The 18,967-nt window shown below is 39.3% G+C and overlaps 2 protein-coding genes across 2 annotated transcripts in view; one reads left to right on the top strand and one right to left on the bottom strand.

Moving 5' to 3' along the window:
* Window positions 1-1,964: 1,964 nt before the first annotated feature.
* The window catches only part of tnfaip8l3 (tumor necrosis factor, alpha-induced protein 8-like 3), a 31,205-nt gene continuing 14,202 nt past the window's right edge, over window positions 1,965-18,967 (bottom strand). The window contains exon 2 of the mRNA XM_042492216.2: window positions 1,965-3,101. Within this exon, the coding sequence (XP_042348150.1) occupies window positions 2,539-3,101 (563 nt within the window). The 3' untranslated portion in view covers window positions 1,965-2,538. The remainder of the gene's footprint in view (window positions 3,102-18,967) is intronic.
* The window catches only part of gldn (gliomedin), a 49,859-nt gene continuing 41,816 nt past the window's right edge, over window positions 10,925-18,967 (top strand). Inside the window, exons 1-4 of the mRNA XM_088075637.1 lie at window positions 10,925-10,984; window positions 12,044-12,113; window positions 13,568-13,702; window positions 14,917-14,951. The gene's annotated coding sequence lies outside the window, so the exon portion shown is untranslated. The remainder of the gene's footprint in view (window positions 10,985-12,043; window positions 12,114-13,567; window positions 13,703-14,916; window positions 14,952-18,967) is intronic.

Genomic DNA, 18,967 nt, shown 5'->3' with positions numbered 1-18,967 from the left:
TACCAGCTGTGTGTGTGTGTGTGTGTGTGTGTGTGTGTGTGTGTGTGGTCCTGTTAAACTGCACCTCTGAGATCTAGTTTGAGTTTTACATCTTATAGCAGGCAAATATTTAATGTTGTGGGTTTTGTTGATGTTTGAAGGAGGATTCCACTGATTTTACTCTTAATAGGTCACTTTACGAGTCATGAGTACGACTCAGCCTGTGAAAACAGTTGTATAATGTCATCATTAGAGGGTCATTTTCTCAGACTTGATGTCTTTAGAGTTATTTTTACTTGGGCTTGGGGACTGTGTTACAAACTTGGGGCATGGCGAGTGAAAGATGTGGGTTTATGACAGGCAGTTTAAAGACAAGATGCTATGGATGCATTTTGGGAATTATAGTATTCAGGGTTATTAGAGTGTGATCCACTGTAGAGACAAAAGTTAAAAGTTAAGTTAAAAGTATATCTTGGGCCACTCGTTTTCATCTTTTTTTTAGTCTGTCTCTTGTGAATCCCCTAATTTTTGGGTAATGTGGTGAAATACCCTTTTAAAGGTCCAGTGTGTAGGATTTAGGGGCAGAAATGGAATAAAAAATTATAACAAATATATTTTCTTTATCTCAGAATCACCTGAAAAAAGGATTATTGCTAGTGCTTTTATTACCTAACATTACTTTACCTTACTACCATTTTTGCATCAATAATCAAAGTTGGCGGCCCCCAAACACTGATTATTCTTATGTGAAACTGTTTTTTCTGTGTTTTTTTGTCAGTTTAAATCACCTGGTCTATTTGTTTTGGAGAGGAAGACACCTCTGCAGATAATTCAGCTCACAATAAAAACCTCCTGAACAGTGAAGGAAAACTTAAAAAGTTTCAGATGTTTTTAATCTACAATCTTTACTGTGAGACCCCCATAAATCTAAGATTTTGTTTTAGGGTGTGGCGAAATCAGTGTTAAAGGAGAAGTTTGACATGATACTTCTATGTGCACCAATGTACTTACAGAATTACTCCCTGATCGAACTACATGTGACCGGCTGCTGCTTTATTCACTTATGTTTTTAAATGTGCATGTGCTTTACCAAACTACTAGTTCTGCGTTTCATTCTGGAGGTTAGATAATGGGAGAAAAAAAATCATAGTCAAATCTATTGAAAGATGTATGTGTGTGTGCATGTCATCTTATCTACTTTGTCATTTATGTGTTTGACACACTTATCGAGATCTTTTCCAACAGCAGAAGACAAAATAATAAAGGGCCATAGAAGTAAATAAAATTAATGGTTAATGACATGAATGCAATTTATCTCTAAATGTCCAATAACATTTAATAGACTACGACTACACAGTTTATGTGTGTCTGCCTGACAGCAAATACAAGAGTGCAAAAGGAGGTTCAGTGGGTGGGTGGTCTGTCTGTTTTGTATTTCTACAAAGAGACAGAGGCATAAAACTGGACTTCTTCTCTACTGGCTGCCAAAATAATTCAGCTGGAGTCACACCAAGCCACCAGTAAAATGTTTTCCTGGACTGCAGAGCAGAGTAGACCAGAGGGCATCTAATGAACCAGAAATGACAAATCACTGATTTTCCTGCTCATTTCTAAATGAGTGTTGGCGAATTTATGCCTGGCGTGCATGTGGGTGAAATGGACGGGAAAGTAGTAGCTTAATGCACCATTTGTGGCTTAGTTTCCAGATCTATTCCACCCGTGCATTTTGTGTTACGGTGGCTGTTTCCCCACAAAAATAGGCAGCAAAACTTTTGTTATTTTATTAAATTTGAGGCATTATTCTGAGAGGAGCTAGTTAGCAGGCAAGCAAATCATTTATTTTTCTCCACATGCTCTCTAAGAAATGAAGCAAAGGGGGAAATTATCATTATGACTGCCAACATGAAGGAACAAACCCATCTTTCCTAAAAAAAAATTCTCCTGGTTCAAAGTGAGGTATTGTTGTCAGAAGAACTACAACATAATGTTTACAAGAAATCTTTAATAAAAGACAAGTGTTACATCCTTGTAGAGAAGATTGACACAGATACATAATACACACGCCATGTCATAGTTGGTCTTATGTACAAACATATTATTCAAGCAAGTCCCATACAAACACATGTGTGCACACACACACACACACACAAACACACACACACAAAAAGAGAGAGAGAGACTGATTACTACTGATTATCTTCCATATCCAACTATACCTATTTTTTGGCCATTGGTACAGTACACTTTTGCACACAGAGAGGATGACTGGGAATGCTATAATGCATACAACATGATACAGGCTGTCCCATTGTGCAGCAATGATCCACAGAGTGGAAAGACAGTCTAAAAAATTCCCTCATTGAACCATAGCAGCGGGACGTTACAGCGAGCTTCATGGAAATGGATAAAGAAGAAGAAACAGGAAGACGAGAGCAAAAAGGAGAAGAGAAAGTGAGCAGTCAGGGGTGAGCGGGTGAAAAGGAGATAGAAGGAGGCAGGAGAGACCAGCAAGAGAAGGAGGCAGGAGGAGAAAGAGCTAGAGGTGAGAGGTGTGTGAGGTTAAAGCGTTCCTTCATCCAGCAGTTTGTTGATGCCATTGCAGATCTTCCTCAGGGAGAGTCTGTACTCCTCTCTGTCCCCGTACAGCTCGGCCAGGAACTCCCCGTGGGCAAAATGGTTGAAAACGTGATCGATGCGTGCATGTGAGCGCGCCGTCAGGTGCTGCTCAACCAGGGCGTGAAGCAGGTCCCTGCACTCCAGCAGGAGCTCCGACAGAATATTCCTGTCAAAGGTGTACTCCACCTCGTAGAACGACACTGCCGTCATGGCCGCCTGGTTCATCTTCTTCTTGAAGCGCTCCACTGTGTCCAGCTCGTCGGGGCTGAACTGGTGGTTGCGGTACAAGATACCGATCTTCAGGGCAATCTTGATGACGTCCTTGATGATCTTGTGGGCCTCCTTCTTGCTCTTAGTGTACTCCCGGCTCGTCTTGTAGAGCTCGTCCAGGATCTCGCTGCTGGTGTCGTCTGTCAGCATGTTGGCCACCACCATGGTCGCCATCTTGCTCAGGATCTTCTTCTGGGCCTGCAGGGCCAGGGAGCGAGAGTTGAAGCTCTCCTGTCCTGTGAGGATAGAAAAGAGAAAGACAAGTGGTTTAAGGTTAGTCCTAGGGTCAAAAATGTTCACTCCAAAGTTACCTTTTTAAAGGAACAGTGAATAGACCCCAAAAAAACAAAAACAAAAAACAGCAAAATAATGATCCTGCTGAAGAGGCTTGTCCCCCCCGACACATTGAAATAGTGTTCATAGATTGTTGTGGTCACTTGGGGGCAGCAGAACAAGCTGGAGACAAAAAATTTACAACATATCCTCATACATGGGTCTTGTGTGATGTTTTAAATATTCAATAGTTATGCATATACAACATGATATTTTACAAATTAGCAACCCTACTGGTTAGATTATAGGTTTAGGAAAAGAATCATGATTGGGCGTCATCACATTACATACCTAACATAAAATGACGACATAATATGATGATGTGGAATATGTATGTAACTTCTAATAAATAAAAATTTTGACTTTTGGTTTCATGCTGGGCACAAATAGCGGCCTCCTGGGTTAAAGTCATGTGTTTGTTTGACCCATCCACCACCCTGACCGCCTCCCTATGTGGACTGTGTCATTTTTTAAACTACGTCACCTTCCTGCTTTGCTCCCAACAGCCCAAAGCACAAAGGTCATGTGATCACAGCATCCTGGCTCATGATTATGTTGGTTTTATACGAATTATTGTGGATTACTTTTCATAGGTACAGGTAAGAACAGTGAAGAGCATGCATATTATTACCTTATTTTATATGGCATATAAACACCACATGTTTGTGTTCGGGTTAACATTATCAATTTGGAGTCTAATTCATGTACTTGATGAATAAAGGTCCAATAGTCATCCTCCTTTTAGCTTTTTTTTGGTTTCAGCCAACTCCTGAAGTAAATATCTGGCTATTTAAAGAAACAGTTCAACCAAAATCAAAAATATACATTTTTCCTCTTACCCATAGTGCTATTTATCAGTCTAGATTGTTTTGGTGTGAGTTGCCCAGTGGAGAATTTGGCCGTAGAGATGTCTGCCTTCTCTTGAGTATAATTGACCTAGAGGGCACTCGGCTTGTGATGCTTAAAGCCAAAACAATGCATCTGAGCAGTTTCATGTGGGAACTATTTTCTGTTTATGAAACTACACCCACAAATCGTGACAATGTGCAGAAGTAAGCATGCAGCTCATGGACCAGAGGCTCGTGGTTGTGTTAGATGTTAACATTATTGGCGTCTTCCATGGCTGAGCTGTAACGTCAGCTGGCTCAGTGGTTCTAGGTGAGCTAGCAGTAGGTGCAGGCTGCCCTCTGCGCTGTGACATGGTTGGCAGATGTAGTTTGGTAGAGATAAAATAGTTCTTCCATGAAAGTGCTCAAAACAAGGTCTGCAGATCATCTTGAGTAACTGGGTGGTGATTTTTGGAAAGAGACATTACTGTTGAGCTTTTCTAATTTTCTGGGCGCTTTGAGCACCACAAGTACAGCGCCATCTAGTTCCATTTTATTCAAGAAAAAGCAGACATTTCTACAACTGATACCTCCAACACTCTCACACCAGAACAGTCTAGACTGATAAGTAGCACTTAAGTTAAGAGGAAAATATTTATTTTTGATTTTGGGGTTGATTGTCTCTTTAACAGCTACATTCTCCAGTATGATCATTTACTAGTGGCAGAGTTTGTCTCTAAGATTTTGCACAAGTAAATCCCGGTTTTGCGTGCATTTCACAGTTTGGTAAAGCAGATCCAAAACTACAAGTGAAAAAAACTGAAATCTAGAAGCTAATTTGTAATTCTGATCCTCTAGGACACTGGGTAAATTAACAGACCAGCAGACAGTGTGTACCTTTAAGAGATATTAGATGGATACATTCAGGTATTTCTTCATAAACACAGTAGATTGAGCATTAAAGATCACTAATTACAGTACATGTTATTATGGACTTTATCCACCACCCTTAAATTTTAGTATGTTTACTTATAACAGCTGACTTCCATCTGGATAAACAGGCTTTTGCAACTCATCATCTATTGTAATAAAAATATTGATCCTTCCTTTCTCCTGTTTTCACTTACATTATTTTGTCCTTGCAGAAAGAACTCGATGTGCTGAAAAAAGTTTGATTCTAAGTACAGATTTCTTACTTATTCTGAGGGAAAAAAATGACTTTTCCTGTTTTTGTTACACAACTTGCTGTTGTGTAACAAGCTAATTGGTAGCAGTATTTAATGTGATCTCACTATGAAGGCACAGCACTGTAAACTGCTCTTGGATGATTCAGTTTTTTTGGCACAAACAGAGGCTCATCCTCCAATCCGTTTCAAACTTGGATACACAGAGTTGCTGCTCACTAAAAGTTCATTTTCAAAAACAAAATTGTAGGCTGCTTTGATTTTTAAAAAGTTACACAAGAAACTCAGAACACAGTTGGAACAAGTGAGAGTTTAGGAGTAGATGAAAGGAGGTGCGGCCACATTCAATGCAGGGCGGCGTCCTTCCTGGAGCTGCCTGTGGTGTGGTGGGCCGACTATGGGAGGAACGATTATCTGCCCTGGATAACATCAAACAGCTGTGCAACCGATAAGAACCTCTTTGCACACTGTGTCTCCTTAGAATGATCACAGTTTTACACTGTGTCCCACTGCAGTCGCAATTTATCATAGAGAAAAAAATCAGAAGGCTGCCTGTGTCATCATACAACGATTCCAGCAGCTTAACATGTCTGTGTGAATGTGAGGAGTGGGAGGATGGAGAGGGGTTTTATTTAGGTGCCACCCAGCTACAAATTACACACCAGATAACTCCTATTATGATTAAAGCTAGGAAAAAGGCCTCACTTTTTTCCTTCTGTTCCCTGGGCACATTGTCAGCCTCATCCTCCTCCACATGTATGTCCAAAGAGAGAGAGAGAAAGAGAGACAGAGAGAGAGAGTGGACGGGGGCGTCATTGCCCAGTAAGCTCAGCACAAAACAGCAGATGAGCCCAAATTCAAAGACACCTGCTTTTTTGCAATTATAATTTTCATCAAAACAGACAGCTCTGCAGAACTCACACCATCAGAGCATCATCTGCATGTGTTTTTGTATATGTGTGTTATTTAAACACACATACACAAGAAGTTGAACACTGCACAGCTATTGGGAGAAATGTGATTCGCGGCATTTCATGTGAACGTACAGAAGTGACATTTCACGTGTTGGTCTGAAGCTAAATGACATTTCATGTACATAAAATTAGCCCACTGTGACATTTACAGCTAATAAGGCAAATGTCTTTGTCCACAGTTATTTCCCAATACATGAGATTTGATGTACTGCTCTCTTGTGCATCTTCATGAGAGTGAGGGTGAGACTTTTTATATGTTAGACAAAAGTGGAGTGGGTGAGTATTAAATTGCTAGATCTAAAAAAAAAAATTTTGTATCAGAGTCTTTGTTTTGTGGAAAACAAACATGGAATTGACATCCTCGCCCTTATAAAGTTATTGTTATTGCCTTCATGTTAACTAACAATTGCCAATTCATACACTGCAGACACAGATTAACATTACTCTCTCTTCACTGATGACCTAGTAAATGGAAGTCAAATATTCTATTCTTCTAGCTCTGTTTTGGTCTCTACTGGCTTAAAACACTGTGTTAGCACAAAAGACATTGGAAAAGCAGGGACAAGTTCATGAAAATGCACCAATCTTTATGGTTCAAACATCACTGAGAAACCCTGCAATGTGTCTGTCAAAATTGCCCAGGTTGGGTGGCTCAGACATTGCTGGGAAATGCCTCAGTGTGTCACAACAGTCTCGGGTTTGTTGATTTAAATGCTTCTAGGGACCATCTCGAACTGGTGCCTCAAACACTAGAGGAAATGCCAAGAAGGATCTCCAAAAACCAGCAAATGTTGTTGTCTGTTGGTCTCGAACAGGGGTCTGCAGCTTGGCAGCTGTATTGCTTTGGTATCACACCATTCTCTTCAACTTCCAATGACAAAATCAGCTCATATCGAATGTCACTTTACCAGTCGCGTTTGCACGTTTATATGCTACATGTGAAATGCCCGTAACGTATGAGTGGACTGCATAAATGTACAATGCGCACATTTTCTTCTAGCAACTGGCCTGGTTTATTACAATGAAAACAGCTGCCCGCAGCAAATGGGAACAAGGTTGATGAGAGTGGTGAGACGGAACTAAAACTTTATAATAGCCTGCCATAAAATCAAAACAATAAGCTGAAAGACACTAAAACTCAGATACCAAAACTCTGTGGAGCAGAGTAAACTCTCTGAGTTTTTGTCAGAATGGGCGACTCCTGTAGTCATATGCTTTATTGGTTCTATGAAAATGTGGAGCTTAAAGTGCATCAGAATCATTTATCTAAGAAAGTGATGAAAAAGTTCATTCATTTATTCGCTGTAATGGCTTATCTTTTTAAGAATCCTGGGTCAAAAAGTTGATGTACAAACAAGGTGTAAAAACAAGTACAGTGGTTAACAGTTTAAGAGTTCTGTGCTATTTGTTGTATGAAAGGATGCACTTTATACTGTGACCGCAACATACTGATCTAAGAAGCGTCTTCAATGACTCTACAGAAAACCTGAACTTCCTACAGGCAACATCAGTCAGTCAGAAATGAGATAGCGTCTCTTCCCTGCAGGCTGCTGGTCACACACTGCTCTGAAATGTAAACTATAAGGCCCGAAGTGATGGATGGATGCATAAAAGCGTCATGACAGCAACACGGTAGTTTCCATGATGTTTAAATAGCACCACCAGGACATATAACTGTGGCTCTCATTAGGCAGATCTGTGCCTCTCATCAACAGGCTCTCTTTGTCACTGTTATTTCCTGTTTCTCTGAAGCAGCTCTTTGTTCCAGTGTGCCTCTGATATTCAGAAACCCAACTGGATAGATTTCTGAAACCCTGGCACACTGATAAAGGTGACAGCTTGCTCCATATAAAGCCGGCCTTGTCAGACCATTGGTCGTGTGGTCGATTTGGATTTGGACGTGTGTGACCAGTCGCTTTCAAAGTGACTTTCTCTTCTGTGCAAGAGACGATTTGCGGTTCACAATGGAAAGATTGCTTAAATATGTAACTTAAATAAGTGTTGCATGAAAAGAAAGCGATTTATTCTTTTCTGTCTTTAGTGTGGAGCTAAAAGTAGACTAATTATTCTCCTGCTACCCCCCCACCCCCATCACATAGCCTGGAGCCTGTTTCTGAGGACCAGCAGGTGGCCATCGACTCACTTGCCTTGACCCCTGTCTCAAGTCTGTTTGCACATCCCGGAGTGGCGAAGAATGTAAGCAAAAATGAAGGAGTGTGAGGGGAAAAAACACAGTGAAGAATGGACACGAGGCTGCTTGAGGTGTGAGTCAGAGTGCCGGGGAAGGAGGTGGGTGATTCAGAGTCTGGCTGGAGATTTTTAGCACATACAGTAAGTGAGCGTAGATGATTATAAGAGTGCACATGGAGACTCTGAGAAGTCCACTCTCTCACATACAGCCTGTCACCCAGAGGCTGAGATGAGTGACATGCATGAGCCAGAGTGTCAGGACGAGTTAGAGAAGAGAAGAAGCTGACAGCAGAGAGATGGCCAGAATACTGTCTATCCTGAATCTCTCTCCTTCTCTCACACTTCCTCTCCTGCCTGCTCATTATTTTCTCACCCGTCCCCAAGTGTAAAGTTTTCGCCAAATAAAGTGAGTATTCTGCATAGCATGTGGGAAAACATACCAGGAGCAGTCTTCCGCCGATGCAGGGCCAGTTGTAGGAGCCATCGGCTCATCAAAGTGGTTACATAAGAGTGTTTTGGGAGTTGGTGGAGTTTACTTTTAACATCAGATTAGTAAGGTGCTTGCTGCTCTCTGGACGCGGCTGTTGACTAGACAGTCTCTCTTTGTTCCGCCTGATGTTTTTAGAGCGCTGAGTCAACAGTTTCTGCTGCGATGCATCAGAACATACAGTGTGGAACATGGAGAGCAGCCAAACCTGCCCAGCTAAAGGTGGTACCCTGCAAAAAGTGTCCATCTGGACTCATTTATTTTCATTTCAGCCAGAGACACTTACATCAATGAAGTGGCCATTTATAGCAAGTACAGCACAGCAATCAAAAAGCAACAACAAGTTTTCTGTCAGAAAACCTACTCCGCTCTTAAAGTAATAATTTGACATTTTGGTAAATGTGCTTATTTGCTTTCTTGTGGAGAATTATGGCATATTTACACAAAACACAGAAAAATAGCTTTAGCCCGCACCTAGAAACTAAGTGTTTTTTGTTGCATATTCACCTGATCAAGAACTTCCCATTGTTCAGACAACCCAAAATTTCAAAGCCCCATTAGTCTAAAAATCTGTCTGATTGAACTGAAAGACCATTTCTAAAAAATAAACAATCCCTGCAATAAGACAAACCAATTGCATTAGTACACTGTTTTGAAACTTCATGTGTGTCAACAACGCTGTATGTGTGGTTAGGTTCAGGTACAAAAATCACTTGGTTATGGTTAGGAAAAGATCATGTTTCTGCTTAAAACATCAATGTTTGGTAGCACAAAATCTGCTTGGAAAGCAGGGATGGGCCCCTGAAAAACACCTGGGCTCAGTGGCTGAAAAGCTGCTTGCAAAGGCCACGAAGGGTTGATAAAATCAGCCTTGATTGGTGGCTCAAATGCTGCTTGGAAACTGAAAATAACTGCAGGGAGTGTGTGTTTTCAGAGAAACAGGACTTTGTAACAAAAAGCATTTGTTTTGGGGCTGTTGGAGAAATGGGTTTTAGGTACAACATTTTTAGGACTAATGGGGCTTTGGAATTTAATTTGTTGTCAGAACAATGGCATGGCACCATCCCAAGCGCCACTGATATTTGTGTGTGCAGCTCCTTGCTGTGATGACTATTTCTTGAACTGAAAGATAAATGAAAAAGGTATTAGTTTTGTTGTTTGGTAAAATAAAGTGTGAGATGGATAAGTGGTTTGGTATGGCATTTGAACTTTGGACTGTTGTGGTGAAGAGGGAGCTGAGCTGAAAGACAAAGCTTTCGATTTACCAGATCCTCAACTATGGTCATGAACTTTGGGTAGCGACTGAAAGAATGAGCTCACAGATACAAGTGGCCAATATGAGTTTCCTCTGCAGGGTGTCTGGGCTCAGCCTTAGAGACAGAGTGAGGAGCTCAGACATCCAAGGGGAGCTCTGAGTAGAGACGCTGCTCCTTGGCGTCAAAAGGGGCCAGATGAGATAGTTCAGGCATCTGATCAGGATGCCTCCTGGGCGCCTCCCTTTAGAGGCTTTACAGGCATGTCCAACTGGCAGGAGGCACCAAGGCAGACCCAGAACATGCTGGGAGGATTGTATATGTCATCTGGCCTGGAACGCCTCAGGTTTCCCCAAGAGGAGCTAAAAAGTGTTGTGGGGAGAGGGACGTCTGGAGTGCTTTGCTCAGCCTGCTGCCCCTGCAAATGGGCCCAAGATGTAAGCAGATGACACTGGTTGGATGGCTGGATTTCTGATTCTGATGGATGGATTTCCAGAACTGCCCAGCAACAAACTAGTTTGAGATTGAAAAAAACCCCAAACATCTGCTTCATAGAGTATAAGCATGTAGATTTGTCACAAAATTTCAGTTTGAGCCTTAACATTGTAGCTAAGGCTTATGTGGCACACGGGAATCACATTATATAATCAGTTCTGTTTAATATGTATGGTTTGCATGTGTATATTATTTGGAGAAGAGTCTGCCTTAATCATTTAATTAAACGGACATGTATGTTGGGAGCTGTAACTCTATGTGGCCACAAGGGGGCGTCACCTCCACAGTGAGACGGGCCTGGTGTCGCTGGTATCCGCGTCAGAGAAGAAGAAAAGCCGTCGCTCAGCTGCTTCAGTTATTTCTCTGTCCTTCACAGGTGAGTGACTTTAAAAACAAAACACATGCGACCCCTAAACCATTTACCTGTGGCGTAAAGGCAGTGTGCTTTTTCTGTTAGGACTGTCACTTTGTTTATGTTAAGGCTCCTAAAATAACGCAATTAGCACGGGACCATTACGTTAGCGTGAGCTAGCTTAACTGCTATACAAACTGTATTGAACTTGATGTTAACATGTCTGATTTAAAGGCTCGTCGCTGTATTTAGTTAGACTTATTGTGCATGTAGAGAGCCGTTTTGTTAATAATTGGTTCTACAGGACCATTTCGTGTGTTTCTTTTATGTTTTTTAGTAAGTTTGGTAACTTGGTAAAACCTCTTGCTAACTGTTGTCTCTTTATGGGAGTTGCTGTTATATTTTGTTAGCACTATGCTAAGTGTAAGGCGGTACAGGTGTGAATCTATCGACTAGTCAAACTGTAAACATCTTTGCATATATCAATGCAGTTATTGAAGCTAAAATCTGTCTAATGCAATGCCAGGGACCTTGAATGAGTTTGCAAAAGTATGGTCCCCTTTCAGTGAGTATATCGGTAGTGAATAGTCAGCGATAAGAAGATTAACTATAATATGCTTGTTAACATTATATTTATTTTCATGCTGCAAATTGCTCCTCCTTTGTGTGTATTTGTCACTTTGTTGTTTGTGGTTTGTTTTGATTGTTTATCTGTCTGTGTTTTGTGTATGTGTTCATGCTGGGTGTTTAAATGATTTGACTATAAATGCTGTGTTACTGTTGTGCTCTTAAACAATTAAAAGGACAGTATAAAAAAAGATAAAAGCTGTGGACCAAAGAAATGTTACTATTGTACTTACTTTCATGTAACAACACATAGACTGTGGAGATTTCTGTTGATGTTTTTGTTACAGAAACAGAGTATCATGTGTTGGGTTATTTTAATTATACAGTAAGTAATTCCGACCAAGCAATGTGATTTGTCAATTAGACATTTAAAATGTGCTCAAATCACGACAGCAACATGACAGCACACCTTGCTCATCACTAAAAATATTACTTTCTTGTCCACTGTACTTGCAGAAATTCAGCAGTGGAGGCGATGTCAATCAGGTGGTGGAAAAGGGGGCATTTCAAAACAGTATCAATGAAGGTAAGCTATACAATGTCAAAGAATGGAAAGCATGTATCTGTGAAATACATCTGAAATGATAAAAAGTAAAACTATGAACTAACATAGAGATGACAGTTACCAGGATAAACCAACATGTTCTGAACAGGCACATTAAAAACTGACATTTGTGTATATGAAGGTAAAACTGCAAACTTAACTGCAAACTGACCACTACTTATGATGAGGAATATAGATGAAGGGATTCACAATCCATATTTAATGGCATTAAGCAGAATATTTAGTTAGAAAACAGCATTTTGTGAATTTGGAAATCTTTATTTGTCTTCTATTTTTTTTTAAACTTTACCATGCTCAGAAATGTTGGGCATCCTTTATCAGCGGTGCTGTTGACATGGAGCAACTAGCTCAAAAATGTAGGTAAAGTATAAAAGGATGTATAGCTAAATCTGTGTACAGAAAAATAGATTTTTTTCAGCAGATATCTTACTCTTAACAAGATTGAACAAGCTTAGCTATTTTGTGTTTATATCTGGGGTATTTATTTATTTGAGAAAACCCCGCAATTTATAGAAACTATCAGCTCAAGTTCAACAGGGACTAGATGTTTTCTGTTGCCAGGTCGTTGCTAAGGTTCGACCTACTTGCATTACATATCATTACATAAAGGATTCAATGGACATGACTGATTCTTTTCCAGTTATTAGTCAGACTCAGTGTGTTTCCATAGAAACAGAGATAACGGTTGCAAAAAGCTTTTTATTTTGATAGCTTATTGCCTCAAAACCTGAATAAATTTTGATTGTACATTTTATTTTGTTGGTATTAGTTGAATAATCCCTCTAGTGCAATATTTCTTAATTGTGACCTGATAATAGGTTGATGGAAAAATATTTGAAATAGAAAATGTGGTTAAAGGACAAATATGTGTAGAAATAAACAGAGCAACATAATAGTTATCTGCATAATTACCTCTCTGTTCTTTACAGGACAACATTACTATCTGTCTTCTGAACTCATGTCTGAGCCCTATTACACTTAGTCATTTTAAGGCACCACTGGGAGTTTTGCAGCGGTAAATTTTTTGGTGACTCATGCAGAACATGCAAGACCCTTGTTTTTCTGCTATAATGTGATACACATTTAGATAAAAAGATTGATACAAATACGATAAATATACAGTAAGGCTACGGCCAGCACATGTTTAGCTAAGCTTTAATGTCGAGACTGGAAACAAGTGGAAGCAGCTAATCTCTTTAGCTCTTTACTAAAGTGACAAAATCCAAAGATTAAAAAAAAAATATTTCCTTTAAAGTTAGGTGAGCTGACCCTGGCCCGTCAACACATTTGTTATTTGTATAAAGGGATAAAACTCCACACTAAATTAAATGACTTGCCAATCAAAACATTTTCTGCAGCGTGCTGCAGCTGGGCTGTGAGACGTGGTCCTGAGGCTTGTGTTGGTCTTGTTCCAGAATAACCAGAGGAATGAGCCGTTAGCAGGACCAGCAGCTAACACTGATGAGGGCCGACTGGCCTTTACTGAGTCAACGCTGGAGGCACTTGTGGGCTTATCAGCTGGGCTGCTGCAGAACACACGTCTGACTGAGGTGACTGTCTGTATGAGTGAATCTGTGTGTGTCTTTCAGTGGTACTTTTTGTATCTTCATGTCAAAAAAGCAACTTCATGGTAAATAAGGTGCAGTCATCACAGTTTAGAAGAAAATCTTTGCATTTACAGTGATGATCAAATATATTAATAGTAATAACTCAGTTGATCTGTACTCAGCCACAAAACTGCCAAGGAAATTATTGAAACTAAGATGAAAGCCAAAAAAAAATAAAAAAATAAGTAAATCCCATAGAATAAATCAATAAATAGACTAATGTTCATCAGCAGAAATGTACCCATTTCTTGTTGTGATAAGGAAACATATATACATGTAAATGGATGTGCATTTATGCATATACATGTGTAAACAAAGCATTGGATAGCATAACTGTTTCTGTTTATTTACAGTGACTATTCAGACATTTGGTTCGCTGGATTTGAATGTTAGATGATAATTTTTTGCTATATTGTTTTTTATTTCTTTGTATTTTATTATCTGGAAATGAAGTGAACTTGGAATAGATAATTAAAATAGATATACTAAAAAAATGAACAGCAATTTATTCACCAAAATATCAAACTATAATGTGTTATATAATAAAGTATATGGTAATGGTAATTTATTTGGAGGTCTGTCGACAGATTTCAGTTTATAGAGGATTTCAAACATTTAAAGAGCTTTTTAGTTGAGATTCAACAATTTAACTTTTATTTTTTCTGTGGATATTGAACAGATGATATTGAATATGAGTATATGTGAGAGTTCATAAACATAAGTACATAATCTCCTATGCTGCATAGGTTGCATGAATCAAGTAATATCTGCAGCCAAAGCAAAATAGTTGAATTGTTGAATCTCAACTAATAAGCTCTTGAAAGTAACAAATACTATAAAACATATGTAGGCGGAATATCTAAATAAGGTGTAATATAACAACATAAACAAAGGCATTTTCATCCATATTTGTTGGGAAATCGAAAGTTAACTACCACAAACACGGAAATCGACAAAGAAAATAGGGAACTACAGTTTCTAAAGTTATATAGTAATGGAAATGCAAAACCAAAATAACCCTGAAATGTAAAAAAATAACCCTTTAGCTGACTGTAACTGTCTTTTTTTAAGTGTTCAAATTATTTTCTGCCCCAAGCTGTGAGTCATTTACTTCTGCAAGCACTAATAACATAATGTTTTTGCTTTGAACCATTCAGGTCTTCTGCAACGCTCGAGATCCTGACAGTATCAGGTATCTGATGCACACACGCACACACACAAGGAAACACAAAGCCCGATCAGTGTTTCCCTGTTTGGGGTTGCTAATGACAACATGCTCATGTTTAGTATTGGGAAAAAAAACAGGTCACACTCTGTGCAGGTGCATGTGATTTCTTTTTTTCTTTTGCCAAATAGATACGGATACGTACATTCATCACACCTGCTCATATGTGCTCATACAACAGAAAAAGGTGTTCACACACAATCATTCTATTAGAGTTGGGTATTAGCACAGGATGGACATGTGGCATGTGATAAGAAGAGAGAAAAGGAAAAAGGAAAAACATCTAATTATCGCTCTTGACTGCTTAGCAGCAGACATTCCCTCCTCTAAACATTATTAGTTGAAACATTAAAGGTTGCTGACAGACAGCGTGACTCAGAGATGCAGAAAGGTAAGCGAGGTTAGGAGTATTTTCGGTGAGAGACAAATAAAAAGAGCCATTCAGCTCTGCAAAACTTCCTTGTTGCCCAGTTGAGCCACCAGTTGTAACCAAATCCCCTGTTATACATTTAATTTCCATGTGCAACCTATTTTCCATTCAGGGACAGTAACGTATTTTATAAGCAAATAGCCAACACATGCCTCTCTGAAGTGAGTGGTTGCCAGGTCATTTTTTGCACCCCGTAAATGCTAAAACAGAAATAATTTTCCAGACATTTTCCTTTCCAGATATTTTGTTTTATAAGGGAAACAGCAGCTCTGTGTTAATACCCGTTTGCTTCATTTGTTCTGGACTTCTGCAGTTGTTGTATACTTTCATATTTGACATATAAAAGACAAATTTACAGTTTGTCAGCTTGTGTGCTCGTGCTGTTCCAGGAGGTCCAGGAAAAGTCTTAAGTAATAAAGTGTGTCATCCATCAGTACCACCATTTTAGAGTACAAACACAACATTAACAACATATCAATACCAAGAAAATGTCAGGGAAAAGAGAAGCAAGAGACATAAACAAGGGTGACAGCTTGACTTCCTCTTCTTTTGCCTTAGCCTTTTCACCTACTTTTGGTTTCCAATGAGGATTTGATGCAGACCCTCTCTGGCTGCATTTTCAAGGCTTGGGGAAAACAATGGAGCAGGTCATTCAGCAGCAGTAAAGAGGTTTTAATAGCCTGCAGGGTTAGTGTTAAGCAAGCCTGAGAGGCCAGTGGACAGGAGTGGGGAGCAGAGGGACGGTTTGTCGTGCCAGCTGGTACCAGAGCTCCACTAGCAGTGTTGGAAGAAGTACTTAGTTATTCTACTTCAGTAAAAGACGCAACTTTTACACTGTAAAAACTACTCTACTTGGGAATACTTCACCTACAAAATGACCATTTGTATATCAATCCCTCACTGCATGGCACATTGAATCTGGGAAGAAAACATTGTTTTTCTGGCATGTCTGGCAATGGAGAATTCAGAAAAAGCAAACATTCTCCATGAATTGAAGGGGGGCACGTTTAACAATAGCAAAACTATATCAAAACATTCTTATGCAAACTTTCACACAACTCCTGCAGTATAATCCAACTCTCATTTATCCAGTCGTATGCTCAGTACTTCCCACACATGCATTTTTGCTAAAATATTATGATTTAAAACACTTCCACCTACGAGTGGCATGCCCTGATGCTGCGCGGCTGTGTTCTGTACTGAGCATAATTAGCATATCTTGGATTATATTTCTACTGCAGTTTTGTTAGATTTTGTAAACAGATGGGTTTTTTAAAAAATTTTGTCGTTATTAAATCAGTTCCCTTTTACTTCACTTCATGAAGAATGTTCACCATGCATGGTGAACATGCGGTAAAAGTAAAGTTTTCTTTACGTATTTAATGTAACAGGGGTGTGTGATTGATATATTAACGGGTCACTGTGCAGGTGAAGTATTCCTCCTCCAGTAAAGGTCCTGCATTCAAAATTTTACTTGTGTAAAAGTATAAAAGCATTAGGGACAAAAAGTGTTTAAATTATTGAAATTAAAGTACCCATTTCATACCCACATTTGTATTTGGTACTTAAACCATCAATACCTGGATCGATATCAGTTGTTTTGTGCTGCGTTCAGATGCCTTTTACTAGCATTTTAATGTCCAAACCGCAAGAAAATTTGTTTGATTTCTTTCTTTGATTTTCAGGTAATTTTTATGTAATTCTAACTAATTTCTTGCTATTTTTTGGGTCAGTTGCTCATTTCCTTTTTCCCATATTTTCTTAGAAAGTCAAGCCAATTTGCTCAAGTTTCAAAGGGTTGTACCCTAATATATCATTTTCAAATTAAAAGTTACAGTAAAAGCTTAATCTGAAGCTGTCTGATGAATGGTACAAGTACAGTATTTCCCTCTGACTTTTAGTGGAGTAGAAGTCGGCTATAAAGTGATTTAAAATGGAAATACTCAATAACAAGTACATCAAAATTGTGCTTATGTACAGTGCTTGTGTAAATTAGTTACTTGGTTACTTTCCTCCACTGTTGACTAGTGGAGCTGCAGAAGAGACACATTTATTTTCCATTGTCACTCTTCGGGCTGCATTCTTTGTGTTTTTTCAGTTCACTCCGCACTCACACATGCAAACAGCGTATTGAATAGTGTGTGTAAAGCTACATCACGGTGCAGGCCTTCTTACACAAGGAAAGAGCTGGAGAAGCATCCAGGCGGTGGAGCAAATTGAAGCTTTTTTGTCTTTTCACGTCTCTCCTCCACTTACTCTGGACCTGCAAAGGCTCCGTTCTGGTGTATTTTTGACTCCCACAGTGCTCTAATCAGAAGATGACTCAAACACACCATCTCTGCTCACTCTCTGTTGTAAATGTATGTGTGTGCTTCTACTGAGAGAAGGAGAGTGAGACACAGTACGGTAATGCATTGATGTGCATTATTCATGACATGTAAAATCTGACTTCGAGCCAGTTTCCAAAGGGCATTCTGGTGCTCAAAGAGGTCATTCAGTGTGCCATTAACAGCTGCTCGGGATGTAGAGGGGCATTCGCACCTTTAGGGTTAATAAATAACTCGCTTTTAATACCTTAATGACTCTCATTTTGTGTGAAGAGGGGTTACAGAGTTTAAAGTTCATTCCCTTTTGTACATGTGGGTCATTTAGTGTCTTTGGCTGAAACTGGAAAGCATACTTTACAGCCAAGTGGTACTTTACTGGAAGAGAGAAATACAGTTTTATCTTCCTCACAGATCCCCGAGGCTTGTAAAAGGCACACTGCCAGCTTTGTGTAAAACGTATGACAAATGGATGTAACAGTTTTTTTTTGTGCTGCAATGGCTTGTGCAGGTGTTACCTGTCTGCTCGAACCTGGTTTGTATTTTTCCCAAAAGGGGGACATGGAGGAGGTGAGGCACAAAAGAAGCTTCATCCTCACAAAAAAACCTATGGGAGACCTAAAGATAAAGGAAATAGATACATGTAAAGGGAAAATTGAAGTGCAAAAACAACCAAGAAAGTAAACTATCAGATGTGAGTAAAATCATAATGTTGGTAAAGTGCTTATAAATTTTCTCTTGGCCAGATCCCATGAGTTACTTTTTATGATCTTTTGTTGGAGGAGGCTGTAAATTTTATCCTGATAAGAGAATAATAAAAAGTAAATGTGCTGCAGTGGTTTCCTTTGAAAGCTTCACCACCAGCACAGTATTTTAACACAACGTTATACTTGATGTGATTAATCTGTTAGGCTGGTATATCAGCCAGTACTAGCTCTTTGTAGATATATTGGCATCATGATAGTGTTGCGTTTTAGCTGAGCTGAGTTTAACTGTAGCACAGAAATGCTAAAGGTACAGTATACTTCAGGAAGGTTAAAAATATTGACAGCTTTATATAGTTTTTCAACTTTATAAGTACTTATGAGTTTTATCTTAAAAACATCCCAGTTAGTGTCAAAGTCAAAGTCAGCTTTATTGTCAATTCTGACATGTTTGTTAGACATACAGGAATTTAAATTGTGTTTGGTAATACATTTGTGACAATTTGATTACCAACATTCTTGGAT

The sequence above is a fragment of the Plectropomus leopardus genome, chromosome 1 (genome assembly GCF_026936395.1).
Source record: "Plectropomus leopardus strain MGB_pleo_1.0 chromosome 1, ASM2693639v1, whole genome shotgun sequence".
Taxonomy (NCBI): domain Eukaryota; kingdom Metazoa; phylum Chordata; class Actinopteri; order Perciformes; family Serranidae; genus Plectropomus; species Plectropomus leopardus.
The sequence above is the reverse complement of the archived record's forward strand: the minus strand, read 5'-3'. Positions and strand labels throughout refer to the sequence as shown.